Raw genomic sequence first — 15,175 nt, forward strand, 5'->3', positions numbered from 1 at the left:
CTGCTCTGGAGATGAACTTTTATTCTCATTATGCGGTTTTTTCATCGGAACTATTTGCTCACCAATGACCTGGTGTTATTCTGGGTGTAATTTAATGTATTTGGCTTGAACCTTCTCTATCAACGTACGAACTTCAAGAATTTTATCGTAACTAGGTTCTCCGGGAGGCATTTGCCCTTCATTGTTATTAAAATATAAATATTTCTTTATCAGTTCAAATTTGTCACATGACATAACATCGGCTATCACGGAGTAACGAGTTTCGTTTGAACAGTATCTGCGATAAGAGGGCATTTTCACTATTCCTGTATACGAGAAGACTCCCAGGAAACGCTCAATGTCAGCTAAAGAACCACCTAACTTCTCGCCATCTCTCTGAAAACCATATATATTCGTCTGGTCACATATGTGGCTTATTTTTTCGTTGTCTAAAAACAACCTAACATCCAATAAGGTCTTGCCGCTCAGTTCTTGGTCGACTCGAAGATGATCTTACCACCGAGGGATAAAATCTACTTTCCTCCATGCAATTGTCTCGTCGTCTCATTAGTATGACAATAGGAATACTTGAAATTTGTGGTAGAATTTTCTCACCTCCACTAGCTTGAGACTCATTCTGATTGTCACAGTCACTGGCTTCAATTTGGCCGGTTTCTATTTCTGAATTTGTCCTATCCCTCCATTCCACAGCAGCTTGCCATTCCAGGAAAACCCTATGCCATCATTTCCATGAGAGCCATCAGGTGCATCTTACATCATAGGGAATGTTTTCTAAGAGATTCAGGTGTTAATTACGTCATAGGGAAATTTTTTCTAAGCGAAGTATGTTTAAATAACCTAAGGGTGCAGGGAAAACCTTCAGGATTTCTTTGATTGTTACATCATAGGATGTGGGATGTTACGTATTAGTAATAATAATAATAATTTATTTTTCCTGCTCATACATAAAAAGAGAAAAGCGGAGCAGTACAAAGAAGAAAAGGAAAAAACAAGAACACTGAGCATCAAAGTACAAGATTAAGTAATAACTTCCAGATACAGGTATCACTTCTAAATACCTAGTTTAGATACAGGCGAAATATCCGCGTTATTCTAGTCTTTCATGTTTTTGTCTCTATTTGCCGCAGTCACGTTTGAGTTTTTCTGGTGAGTTTTATCTCTCTTTGTTGTTTGTTGTCATAGCCGACCAGTTCGGCTTATGAACTTTTATTCGTCAAGCCTACGGGCAACAATTAGCCGCTTCTGTCAATAATTATGTTTCTTTGGTTAAAAAACATGCAAATTCGTTACATGAGCAATTTTTCTTAAAAAAATGCAAGAGCGAATCCGTGAATTCTAAATCTTTTAGAATCAATACCCATTTTGGCACTGAAAATGAATAAAAAAAAAAAAGCTTCATTGCTTTAAATCACGTGACATCCGAGCAAAAACAAAGACGTGTTAAGTTGTCCAAAGACTTAAATTTTGTCGAAAGCCTTTTGAGGAATAACATTCCATCTGACTTTTTCTGAGAATTAAGGAAATGGCCGTTAAATCTTTTCACCATGATTTCTATTTTTCAAAGGTTCGTTAGGCCGTCAAGTTCAATAGACTTTTGTTTGATAAGCTCAAGGATTCGGAAATTTTTTATCCTCGTTTTCGTCTGGGTAGTCAACAAGAGGCAGTTTTGTCGAAGGGTTTTAAATTCTGTTTTCCAATACCAATTTCTTATTAAAAAATAATTTCTAGGGTAGAGTTAGGAACTAAGGCTTCTATTGATAAAGTCGAGGCTCCTCAGGAGCTTAGAACCGAGATCGTTAGGAAACTAAAAACTTTTAACATGAGAAAAATTGAAATTGATATCACAAAAATGACATTAACTATCTGCCCTTACTGCCTGCCTTACTATCTTACTATCTCTATTATTTGTCTGCCCTTACTATCACTAGGGCAGACAAAGGCAAGACTATTGTAATTGTGGACACCGATGATTATGATAATAAAATGAATACAATTTTTCCTGATACCACTACTTACAAAGAAACTGGATTTCGATCCTACGGATAAATATATAAAGTCGATAAGGAAGGAATTGGAGTCGCTGAAAAGTAATTTACACATTAACCCACAATTTTATAATAAACTTTAACCAAGAGGTTGTTCCGCGCCCAAGATCTATCGTCTACCCAAAATTCATAAGACGGGAGTCCCTTTCCGTCCTATTGTATCCACTTTCTCGTCACCTGTTTCAAAATTAGGAAAATGGTTGTCGACGGCATTGCGTCCACTCTTAGGAACACAAAAGTCGTATTTAACAAATTCCACTGATCTCACTAATAAGTTGAAAAATTTCACATTACAGGAGAATATAAATCTCTGTAGTTTTGATGTGGTTTCCATAATGCGAAAAAGTGTCAAGATATATTAAGATTTAAATTACGAAAGCACTTTGATTTGATACAAGATGTGGCGATGGCCAGTTTGGAGATTGAAGTCATTATGAAGTTGATTATCCTTGCAAATAAATATTCTCTTTATTTTGGCTTTAGAGGTGAATTTTACAAACAGGTGTCTGGCTTGGATATGGGGGCATCTCTCTCTTTTTTGTTGGCAAATCTTTTCATGGAATCTATTGAAACCTTCGCTATGCACAGTTTTCGTTTTCGACTCTCCCCTTGTTTCTGGGGCAGATTCCTGGACGATATGGTTTGCATTTGGAAACACGGTTTAGAGTCCTTAGATCTTAATAAAACTTTAAATAGTCTTGATAAAAATGTAAAATTTACTGTGGAGTTTAAAGAAAATGACAAACTACCTTTTCTTGATATCCTATTGATTGAAAGTGATTTCCATTTACTGTTCTCAGGATATAGAAAGCCCACGCACATTGATAGGTATTTGAACTTTCATTCGTGCCACCCTATCTCAGTGAAACAAGGGGCTGTAATTGTACACACTAAGAATTTCTTCCCAGGAGTTTTTAGATTTTGAATGGCTTTATTTAAGGGATATTTTATTTTGTAACAGTTAACTGATTAAATACATTAATAAAATAATAAAAAATAGACGCATTAAACATAATAATGGGGCTATTGGTGTTTCACAGTGTACACCCTTAAATATGCCGAAAAGTTTCATTTCTTTGCTTTATATACCTATTTTAGGGGAGATGCTTAAACGAAATTTGTGTAAACTTAATATTTATACTTGTTTCAAATCAGTGAGACCAGTAGGTAGTTTTCTTAATTTTGGGAAGGATTTAACCTGGGGATATTTAGTTAGTGGAGTGTATAAAATTCCTTGTTCTTGTGGAAAGTTTTAAATTTGTAGAACTCACCAACAATTTATTGAAATATTTATTGAGCATCGCAACAAAATAGATGAAACCCTACAATTAAGAAGGCCTCCTGAAACATTTGTTTCGGCTCTGACTGAACATACATTCTTTCATCCTGAACATTTTATACAATTTGATGAAGCCACAGCTATTTCTAATAATAAAGGTCTTTTTCAGTCGGCGAGGGAGGCTATAGAAATAAAAAGACATTTGTTTGCTAATGTTTCAATAAATAGAGACACGGGCGATTTAAATAGTGACCTATTTATGATGGTCTTTTGAGAAATAAACCAATAGTCAATAAGGGAATTAAAATTTTCACCTAATCACCAGGGGACAAGATTACCTACTGGACCAAAAAGAGTTGCTTCAATATTAGCTAACAAGAGGATTATTTCGCAAAAGAATAGTTAATTTAGTTTAATTTTTTTTCCTTAGTTGATTTGAAGTTTTCATTGAAGTAACTCTAATAGCTTATTTCTACATAGATCAGTAGCGACAATTGTATTTATTATTATTGGGGTTGGTTTTATTTGTTTTTAGTTTAGTGTTTTTTCCTCTGCAGAGGACGCCTAGTTTAGATACAGGCGAAATATCAACGTTATTTTAGTCTTTCATCTCTTTTCTCTCTACTGACCCCAGTCTCGTTTGAGGTTTTTTTTTGTTGAGTTTTATCTCTCTTTGTTGTTTGTTGTCATGGCTTGCCAGCTCGGCTTTAGAACTTTTATTTATTATTTAGCTACTACTCCGGCATGTCCTGAAGTGACAACAGATACTTCTACTGCAACAAATACGTCTCCGCCACCCGACATGGCAACCACTACGTTCGGACCACCAGACAAGAGTAATTACCGATTACCGAGACAGTAAGTATTATTTTGGAGGCCTAAGAATTAGCCTGTGCATTTATTGAACTGTGGTAATAAGGTCAATTTTTATTCAGAAGGTTTCATTGCCTTATAAAAGTTTTGAGGTAGATTCAATTTAAACGTTTTTTTACGAGTTTTACCATCTCCATTTGTTTGTGCACAATAACTTTAAAATAGAGTTTTGTGCAAAGTTTCAGCATTCCAAAGTAAAAAAAAAAAAATAAATTATTGCAGCAATAATTAAATAAAGCTTTTAATGCAAAACTTTTAAGTAATCGTAATATGGATTTAAGCACCTGATGCTGAAAGTGGAACCTGAAAAACGGCAAACTACTAATACTAAGAAAAATATGATTACAATTTTTATGCATTATAATTCATATTGCTGTAGTATATTGCATGCAAAGAATATTTCACTTACATTGGGAACACTCTTAAACTGTTTTCGCAACCAAAGCTAAATTTGTAAAAGTTCACAGAGCCCAGATTTTAAAACAGTTTGTAGTGACAGACTGTAAGTAAGAAGTGACTCGGCCGATAGCAACTGAAACTGTTAAAAGCAAATTTTAATAACAATTAAAACATTAAAATAACTGGCTTTTTACAGCCTAAAAAAATTTGCCTGATATTTGGCAAATGGGGGGGGGGGCATTCCCAAAAAGGAAACTGATCACAATTAAAGACACGGCATTAGGTTCATTACATTAAAGGACCCTTTTCTAGAGGTTTCAAGATTTTACCTACAAAAATGTAGAATTTTGCGTCTTTTATCTAGAAGAAAGATCACGAACGTGTGTTTCCTTTTTTTAAAATCTTTTTTCCAAGGCTCATCGTATCAAACCACTGGTCCCAGAAGATTAGGAGAAGCTTCACAGCCTCAATAGGACGAAAATTAACAGCTCTACTGCTTTTTTTGAATAGCCAAAAAGATCCTACCGTGGGAAAGTGGCGTTTTCTGTTATGTTTCGGCATCAACCAACGATGTCAAACTATGCAATTTGGTCCAAAAAGGACCTAGTTGTTGATTTCAATTTCTGAGGCAGCCAATCGATCTAAAAGATTCAATGAACTATGTAATGGGCTATGAAATTTCAGGCAGTTTATACAAAACCAATTGATAAATGTCGTTATGGCTACATTTTATGATAATCACTTGCTTCTATCATAGTCCAAGTTTTTAAGAAAAGAGCACCGTGGCCTTAAGAAGAGAAGAGATGCGTCAATCAAGTTTCCCCTCTTAGAAGCACCTCTTAGGCACTGAGAAGTGCCTGAAAGATCAAACCCCTTGAAGTAGAAACTCCTTCAATGACAAGTAAAACTCAAACAGACATAGAATTTTCTGATAAATAGCTTCACTTACTTATAATAGTGATATTATTAAATATTTTGTATGCAGCGACGGCCACAGCTGAGGGTGTTTTTTTTTTTCAGTTGAAAAAAAATTGGGAGAATACGAAGATAAATTTGCGAGCCAAGACTAAAGTATTGGTAGCTACAGTGATAAATGTGGCAAAGTACGGTTCTGAAAGGCGGGCACGGCAAAAGACGGAAGATAAATTGTTCAATGTTTTCCTGGGGAATTACCCACGGATTCTTTTTTGTACCTGTGTTACTGACAAAATTTTGAACTGTATGCTGTGCTAAAATTTGGTCCTACCCAGTTTCTACGGCTATGATTAAATAGAACTTGATGATTAGGACATATTTTGTGGATGATGAATGACAGATTTCCAAGGACCGTCCCTTTTAGCCAACCACGTAGGGCCAAACGAAAACCAGGTCGATCTTGGATTGTATGGGAAAAGGTCGTAAGGAAGTATTTAAGGATAATTAGAATTTCTCGGGATGGTGTAAAAAAGAAGGTTTTAAATACATTGGGATTCGTGAGTAGCTGGTGAGCAGAGAGTTGGCCTGCAACGGCTTGGTGCTTTAGTAAATCAATAAAAGTAGTGTTTAAACACCGAAGGACCCTACTTTCAATTTCACAATGACTTCAGTCGCGAACAAGATCAAGAATAGCGCAGAATTTTGATGCACAAGCATAATAATAACCCCATCTGTCTACCAAAATTCTTCAATTTAAATATTATTTAGAGCTGATTCAACAAAACTAATTTCTGTCAACATTATTACCAAATATTCAAGTTTCGTCCATAAATTCCTTTAAAATCAAACATTTTATTTCTTAAACAGAAAACCTGAAAAGAAGGTTACTGTTTACAATTATTGATATATATACAATCTAACAGCAAGAAAGTGGGGGTATTGGGGGTCATTAGCCTACATCATATCTTAGCCTAACCTTCATTTCTTCAAAACTGAACTGACAGCTATAGTTATCTGCCTGATAAAGGCAAATACGCTAATATCATACTGAGACTTACAACTATTCCGGTGAAAGCCTTAGAAATTGTGCCCATAGGTGAATCCTAGCCCCTTCCCTTTTTCGATTGGATTTTTTTTTCCTGTCTGAGCTTCAGCTTCATAATACAAGTGGGTAATTCAAACAAATATTTTTTTTTTGCTTCAGTCTTTGCCTTATTAAAAAAAAGGACGCTAGGAATGTTTTCCTGGAATCAAAAATTATTCTTGGAACTTTCAAGTAAAATAAATTTTTCGCAAGCACATATTCATTTACAGTCATACTTTGGACCTTCTCCAAGCCAATTTAAGCATTTTATTGCTGCTAATGAACGAAAATCCGTAATTTGAAATTTGAAAATGAAAGAAAAGGCATCATTATTGTATACATTCGATAAGAAGTACTACATGACCACAAAATAGGTAATGCTGCGTGATAAAAATACATATACAACAAATTTTTCATTTATACTACAAACTCAGGGTGCAAACATTTAGTTTACTCAATCATGTACACAGTATGAAAGAAATCTTAAGAAAAATCTCTGAAAAAGACAGAAAAGCTAAAAGAAACTTCCTACAGCAGAATACTCACGAAACCAAAGCATTAGTAAGCTAGCCAGGGTTACCGCCCGGTGAATGAAAATTACCCTCTTTTAGTGATTTTTAGTGATTCTCTTCAATAATCTAGTGATTTAAGTGCTGATAAAGTGATTTTTGTTCAAGCACTACAAAAAATCACTAGAAATAATGATAAATCACTGAGGGTGGTAACCCTGAAGCTAGTGCGAAACTAATTAGGCTGCAATGAACTAGTTCGAAATAACCACGAATATTACAACATAAAACATAGCTACTGAATGGCCGATTAAGAATTTTTTCTTAAAAGGAGGAAGACAAATTTGTTTGTTTACCCGGCAAATGTGTAAAATTTACAAATATAATTTACAGAAATATGCTACAACTAATCCAGTGAGGTGTTGGACGCACTTGAAAGATCTGACAGAATTTGAGTTAAAGGTAATAGATAATTTGGTTATGTAAAAGTGAAAAAACAACTCAATAGTGACTGTTGACTAAGGAAGTATCTTAGGAAAAGGAGGGGCTACATCAAACTATATCAAGGCGTCAAAGAGCTGAAAACCAGGCTATCAAGTGAAAGCTTGAGCTAATCGTATAACTTGAATCATGACGCTGTTTTAAGAAGGGATTTCTCGCTCTCCCCTTAAACCGATTCTAGCCATTGGGTAAGAAATTTTTGAATCGGTAAAATAGTGAGATCTGTAGGTAGATTATAATACCAAGTACCTATCCCTTCCTCCCTTCGAGTTTGGGCTTAAGAGGGTTCACTCAACAAATTATCATAGACAGTGCAATAGTGCTGCCAAAGTAAAGAGTAAAGTGGACATGAAGTGTATGATAAAATTATTAGTTTTTTCCATTGAGACATTTTATATGGAAGGAGTTGTCGTAGACACTTTGGAAGGAGCTCATTCTATTGAGATTGAAGGTTCTACTGACTCTTTCAAGAGTCAAAAGTGATTGAAAGGGATGCAGCCGCCCTCAATCCTTTTTTCCTCCCTAATACATCTACTCAAACTTTTGAGATAGCCATTTTTTAACATAGTTGAAATGTCCAATAACTGTGCCTCTTAGGAGGTCGCCCTCTTCCCCACAGTCCTTGGGGCAAGGGCTGTAAGCTGTGCAAATTGCCCATTGTTTGCTTATAGTATTTTTCGTATTGAAAGATGTGTGTGTTTGACCCTTGGTATCCAATAAGACCAAGGAAATTCAGATAGCTGTCAAGAAATGTTAAGGGGTGTGCTGATCATAGGAAGTGCAATAGGGCTGCCTAAAAAGAAAAAAAAAATTAAAGTGCACAATACACTAGGTTCATGCAGGTTGCCAATAGCGTGTCTCTAAAGAATGGCTTAAGGTATTAGGTTGGAACTTTCAAGGAATGATGAGGAGATGATCAATTGACAAAAAAGTAATGTGTTTGTTCAATGTGTTTCTGCAATGTGTTTGTTCAATGTGCAAAATTAGAAAATTAGAAAATGTGTTTGTTTTTTTTGCATAATTAGAAAATGAATAAATTTTTGTTTGTTAGATTGCCACTGTTAACAGCGACCTTCTATGGCAGGAAGACTCCCTCTCTGCAGGCAACCATTTTGTCTAATGGTTAAGAAAATTTATAAGGGTAAAAGTACAATTATACACAGATACCACCTGCACATGCATACCACCACCATTACTACTACTGCTTCTAAAATTAGTACTTCTATTGCAACTACTAATAATGCTGAAGATTTTAAGGTGAAAGTTTCGGGAACTATTAAGGGGAAGTTGAAGAAAGCTCTAGCTGGTGTTAGGGGGTTCTGATTAGTTTCCATATCAGCAATGTGTGTATTCTAGTCTTTTTATAAGTAGTATTTTTTTTTCAATGTTTTTATTTTTTTATTTTTTGCAAAAAAATGAATCAATATTTTAAAAACATGTTTAATATTACGTTATTTTATGTCTCTTAACCCTCTGTTCCCCAAGCCCAGTGTCTGTCCTTGCTCGCTGCAATGGGCACTGTGCTTTTTGGCCATATTTCTGGCCGGTGCGTTCTCCGGGGGTATCCGGTCCCCCGGGTGGAGCCCATTTCTAAGTGCCTATTTAATATCCTAGCGTATACCTATGTAAATATATTCAAGTGTCTATTTCATGCTGTTGACTAGTGTTTATGTATATAAGCGTTATAATATGTAGTTAATTCATTTATATTAAAAAATCATGTAATATTTTTAATGAACATTTATTTTACCGGTTGAGTTTGGCTTTGGTTAGTTGTATTTTGAGATTAGAGGAGATTTTAACAAGTTAAAACGCCATTCAAATTATTTCCTTGGGAACCATCAATGTCTGGCAAAACAAAACGTTTAACGGACATAATACAAATCGTGATAAAATGTTTTTCGAAAATCTGAAAAATATCTACTATTACTATATTTTGTGGCAAGATTGCTATAATACAATAAAGAAGGTTGCACCAGCATCATGATTTCTTATTGATGATTTAGCCAAATCCATTGAAGGATGATATTAAGAGATGTTACAGCTATTTTTGACCCTAGACAATTGGCCAAAAGGACCATCTTTGGCAATCTGTCATCCTTCATCCGCAAAACGTGCCCTAGCCATCTTAACCTTTCTCTTACTATTTCCCTCGAAAGCGGGACTGAACCAAACTTTTCGTAAAGCCTACTGCATGAAGTACGGTCTGTCACCCGGGCCCCCACATCAATCAGTAGGCAATTTCTCTAGAAAACATCTAGTCAATCTTCATATGCTTTTCAGAACACCCATGCTTCAAAGCCATATTTGACCACTGTTATTAGTGTAGCTTCCAATATTATAATTTTTGTTTGTGGACTTGCCTCTTTATTCTTCCAAACTTTTTTTGAACTGAGAAAGGACTCCCTGAGCCTTGGTTATTCTACTTTTAATGTCTTTACTACTTCCACCGTCTTTACTGATAATACTACCAAGGTAAGTGAAGCTGCCCAGCTGATTAATCTTTTTGTTACCCAACCTTACCTTTTGATTTCACTTATTCCTAGCCTTGGTGACTTAGTCTTCTTAAAATTTATTTTCTAACCTATTCTAGTACACTCAGCTCACAAAACCTCTAAAAGTTCATTCATTGTGTTCACACTTTCATCTAGGATACTTAAACCATTAGCATAATCTAAGTTCAGGAGAGTTTTTCCTTTTCTTATGATTCCGTGGTTTCTCCTTGCCTTTCCTGTGCTCATTAAGACAAATTCGATCAAAATGATCAATATAAAGGGGTATAGAACACAATCCTGCTTAATCACAGATTTAATACAGTGCCAGTGGCTAACCACATTTCTTATCTTACCCGCAGCAGTGTTATTCTAGTACATAGCGCACTAATCACTTGAATGTGCTTAAATTTTGTAAGGATAAAACCTGATGAGTTGGGTTTGCCATGTTAAATCCTTTTACGGATTAGAATTGACTTGAAGTAATACTAGGCAGAATTTTGTGTTGTCTGAGTTTTGTTGGGCTGAATATGTTGATTGTGGCGTAGGATAGGCTAAGTTTGTCCGTGTAGAATCATTCATGGATTTAAGTTTTGGATGTTCAGTTTTTCATTGGGTGAGATATGCAAAAGTAGGGTGATGGACGGATAGATAATTTTTGTTTCACAGTATAGTCTCTATTTAAATGAGCATATTTATTAATCCTCTTTCTTATTTTCTAGTATCTCGCCAATTTTATACACTCTACGAATAATTCCTATTATAGAGGGAGAGTTCATAGCGAGTCCTTCTGTATATATGTTCAACGTTAGAGACCACGGAAATTTTTCAATTTTTGGAGACATCAAAATAGATATGGTTTGCAGTGAAAACACAAAGAATATTGTGCTTCACATTAATGACATCGATGTTCATGAAGAAACAATACAGGCAAGCCAGAAAATTAAAATTATCTATAGCTATACTCCCATACATTGCCTTTACACAGTGCCGGAAGGAGGATTTTTACCTATTTTTATACATGGATTTTTACCAATTTTATACACTCTACGAATATTGCCTATTATTACTCCCTCTATAATAGGCAATAATCGTAGAGTGTATAGAGGTTCATAGAGGTTCATCCTTCTCCAGAATACTATGATTACAGATATGTTAGAGACAAAGGAAATTTTTCAATTTTTGGAGACGTTACAATAGACATGGTTTGTGTTTTCACTTCAAACCATGTCTATTGTAATGTCTCCAAAGAATATTGTGCTTCATATTAATGACATCGATGTTCATGAAGAAACAATACAGGCAAGCCAGAAAATTAAAATTATCTATAGCTATACTCCCATACATTGCCTTTACACAGTGCCGGAAGGAGGATTTTTACCTACCCCTCCCAAATTCTTTTTGTTTTTCCCAAAAATTTTCTATATATTTCATTTAGATTGTATATTTCTTTTTCACCAACCCCCACAGGCATATAAATTCTTGTGTTAGCGTCTAATACTATGGTCAGCCTTTAAAATAGCTTTTGTACTTTCCTATTTGACATATTAAAGAATCAACTGACCCCATTTTTGAACAGAAAAGCCTACGATCACTCACAAGTGACCCAAACACCACTAACCAAATACAATTAAATTTTAGGTGAAAACCAAATTTCAGAACAACTGACGAAATTTCGACTCCTATCATAGATATTTCAATGGAAATGCCATTATCTATTTTAATATATTAATCAGAGGCCTAGCTCCAGAATTTTAATTGGGGGGACATGAGGGGACTTATCTGGATGGTTCAGGTGCATGTGCTATGCAATAATTATTTTCCGAATTGTTGGGGGGCAACTGCCCCCCTTTGTCCCTCTTGAACGATGCCCCTGACCTTAACATTCACATTTTCAGCTTATAGACAACTGTAAAGGTTCAAAAAAGTGTATTGAAAAGCCAATCTTACCAACAATTTCTACCTAACAAAAAAGAACTTATTTTAATTAGGTACGATAAATTGTTTCATTGAATAATCAACAACTTCTTAGAACATGTTTCTTTCATTATAAGCACGTTGAACTGACCAGAAAAAGAAGTGTTGGTCAGACTGACCCAAAATTATTTTTATCAATAAACAGTAGACGTAACTGGCAAAAAAAAAGAATGCTTTGAAGCCAAATTCTAAGGGTTGGTAAATATTTTCAAAATATAATAGCATCCATAGCTAGAAACATTATATTGGCGTATTTCCACAATCTTTGCTTTTTAAGCTCATGTAGAGCACGGAAAGGCTGAATTTTTAAACTTAAGAATATGACGCACTGGGTATTTTGCGAAAAAATTAGTCAAATGTATATAACTTGGAAATAAACAGCTAAAAGTAAGCTATAAAGAGATTGAGTTTTATCCTAATCTGTTTAAAGGAAATTTTGAAAAGCAAAAAAAAGTGTACAGTCTATTGTTTAGTTTCATTTATTGTTATGTGTCTGTTTCAAGATTAAAATAAAAACCAGTTTTTTCTAAATGAGAGAAAGAAACTTTTATAAACTTTTAAACTTTTATAAGAACAAAATTATTCTGTATATGAAGGTCGCCGCCAGTCTTAACGCTATAATTCCCTTGTCAAAATAATAAATGCAAATAATTGCACTATTACTAGATTTTTGCTCTTTAATCAATTCAATTTAAACTTCTCTATACATGAAAATCTTGAATTTTTCAAAGTAAGAGTGACAAGAGTCATGCCTTCACTGCAATTTTTACTATATAACGACATTAGCAAAAACCAAAGCAAAATTAAGACTCCTAACATATTTTTTCAGACTTATCTAGATCCCTTATTTATGCGAAAGTATATCAGGATGCCAGTTTTCCCGAAAAGATACAATTACTAGCCGCTTTTATCTCTACTATCTGTGTTTGTGCCTTTCCGGTTCTCCTGTCGTTTTCCCTGTATTTCATCTATTTAAGAAGAAGTAGATTTAAGTCAAAACAACAAGTGGGATTGTGAAAGGTAGAAATTAAAATTTAATAAAAGAAGTTATAAGCTGTTTGCTACCACTATTTTTGTTGGAAATGGATAAATGAGTCTGCAGTAAGATGATGATGGAGCAGCAACAACCAGAACAAACCTTTTCAATGTCCACTCTCAAACTGATAAAATTCTGCCAACACTTTAGGTTTCTGCTCCATTTTAAAATACGATTTAGCTTGAGATTGCCATTTTTTGAAATAAAATCTTATCTCACCAGCTAGGGCCCAAGAAATTGTTTGGGTAGGACCCAAGAAAATAAAAAAGGCAAAGATCTAGCATAGGAAGAAGAAGAATTATTTTATGCGATTAAGAATGTCTTGACCAATTTTTTTACGGCAAGTACTGGACTTGACTATAGTGAAGTCAGCTGTAGTTCATGAATATTTGCTTGGACTTCTAACAATTATTTCAAAATATTTGAACAAATTGGAGACAAAATTATATCTAAAAATTTTCTCAGTCAACTATAGTCAAACAGTTCGTGGTAACGAACTGTAGTAAGGAGCGACCCGGCTCAATAGTAACCAAAACTCTAAAAAATTGAATTTTGATATTAATAGCTACATCAAAAGAATCGCATTTTAATGCTGATTTTAAATATATAAGTTTCATCAAGTTTAGTCTTACCCATCAAAAGTTACGAGAAAATTTGCCTTATTTAGGAAAATAGGGAGAAACACCCCCTAAATGTCGTAGAATCTTAACGAAAATGACACCATCAGATTCAGCATATTAGCGAACCCTACTGTAGAAGTTTCAAGCTCCTATCTACAAAAATGTGGAATTTTGTATTTTTTGCCAGACGACAAATCACTGGTGCGTGTTTATTTGTTGTTTTTTTTTTGTTTTTTTCTTTTCCCCAGGGGTCATCGTATCGACCAAGTGGTCCTAGAATGTCGCAAGAGGGCTCATTCTAACGGAAATGAAAAGTTCTAGTGCCTTTTTTAAGTGACCAAAAAATTGGAGGGCATCTAGGCCCTCTCCCACGCTCATTTTTTTCCCAAAGTCAACGGATCAAAATTTTGAGATAGCCATTTTGTTCAACATAGTCGAAAACCATAGTAACTATGTCCTTGGGGATGACTTACTCCTCCAAAATCCCTGGGGGAGGGGATGCAAGTTACAAACTTTGACCAGTGTTTACATATAGTAATGGTTATTGGGAAGTGTACAGTCGTTTTCAGGGAGATTTTATTTTTTTGGGGGGTGGGGCTGAGGAGAGGGGGCTATGTTGGAGGATCTTTCTTAGAGGAATCTGTCATGGGGGAAGAAAAATTCAATGAAAAGGGCGCAGGATTCTCTATCATTACTATAAGAAAACAATGAAAAATAAACATGAGAACGTTTTTTCAAATGAAAGGAAGAAGTAGCATTGAAACTTAAAACGAACAGAGATTATTATGCATATGAAGGCTTCTAAAAATTCTTTAGCATAAAGAGCGAGGTATTTAGGAGGAGATAAATACCTTGCTCTTTATGCTAAAGTATTTTTAGTAATTTCAACTATTTAAACTACGGCCTTTCTGATTCAGGGGTCATTCTTAAAGAATTGGGACAAAACTTACGATTTAGTGTGAAGAGCTAGGTATTAACGAGGGTACAAACCCCCTCGTATACATAATAAAAATATAAGTTTATTGAAGTTTGTTACGTAAGTTAATTCTTAAGTTACGTATATTTTTTACTAATAAAAACGTTCGTTAAAAATTAAAAGTTCTAGTTGCCTTTTTAAGTAACCGAAAAATTGGAGGGCAACTAAGCCTCCTTCTCCACCCCTTATTTCTTAAAATCGTCTGATCAAAACTAAGAGAAAGCCATTTAGCCAAAAAAAAAGAATTAATATACAAATTTCATTTTAATAATTTATGTACGGAGAGCAAAACCAAACATGCATTAATTCAAAAACTTTCAGAAATTAAATAAAAAAAAACTAATTTTTTTAGCTGAAAGTAAGATGCGACATTAAAACTTAAAACAAACAGAAATTACTCCGTATATGAAATAAGTTGTCACCTCCGCAATCCCTCGCTCTTTACGCTAAAGCTTTTAATTGTTTTAAA

The 15,175-nt window shown here is 34.6% G+C and overlaps 1 protein-coding gene across 2 annotated transcripts in view; it reads left to right on the top strand.

The window, feature by feature from the left end:
* LOC136034660 (aminopeptidase N-like) overlaps nt 1-15,175 on the top strand; it is a 118,247-nt gene that overhangs the window by 43,886 nt on the left and 59,186 nt on the right. For both annotated transcript variants that reach the window (XM_065715976.1, XM_065715977.1), the window contains exons 4-5: nt 4,056-4,182; nt 10,820-11,027. In XM_065715976.1, coding sequence (XP_065572048.1) covers nt 4,056-4,182; nt 10,820-11,027 — 335 coding nt within the window. The remainder of the gene's footprint in view (nt 1-4,055; nt 4,183-10,819; nt 11,028-15,175) is intronic.

This window comes from Artemia franciscana, chromosome 13 (genome assembly GCF_032884065.1).
Source record: "Artemia franciscana chromosome 13, ASM3288406v1, whole genome shotgun sequence".
Classification (NCBI taxonomy): Eukaryota; Metazoa; Arthropoda; class Branchiopoda; order Anostraca; family Artemiidae; genus Artemia; species Artemia franciscana.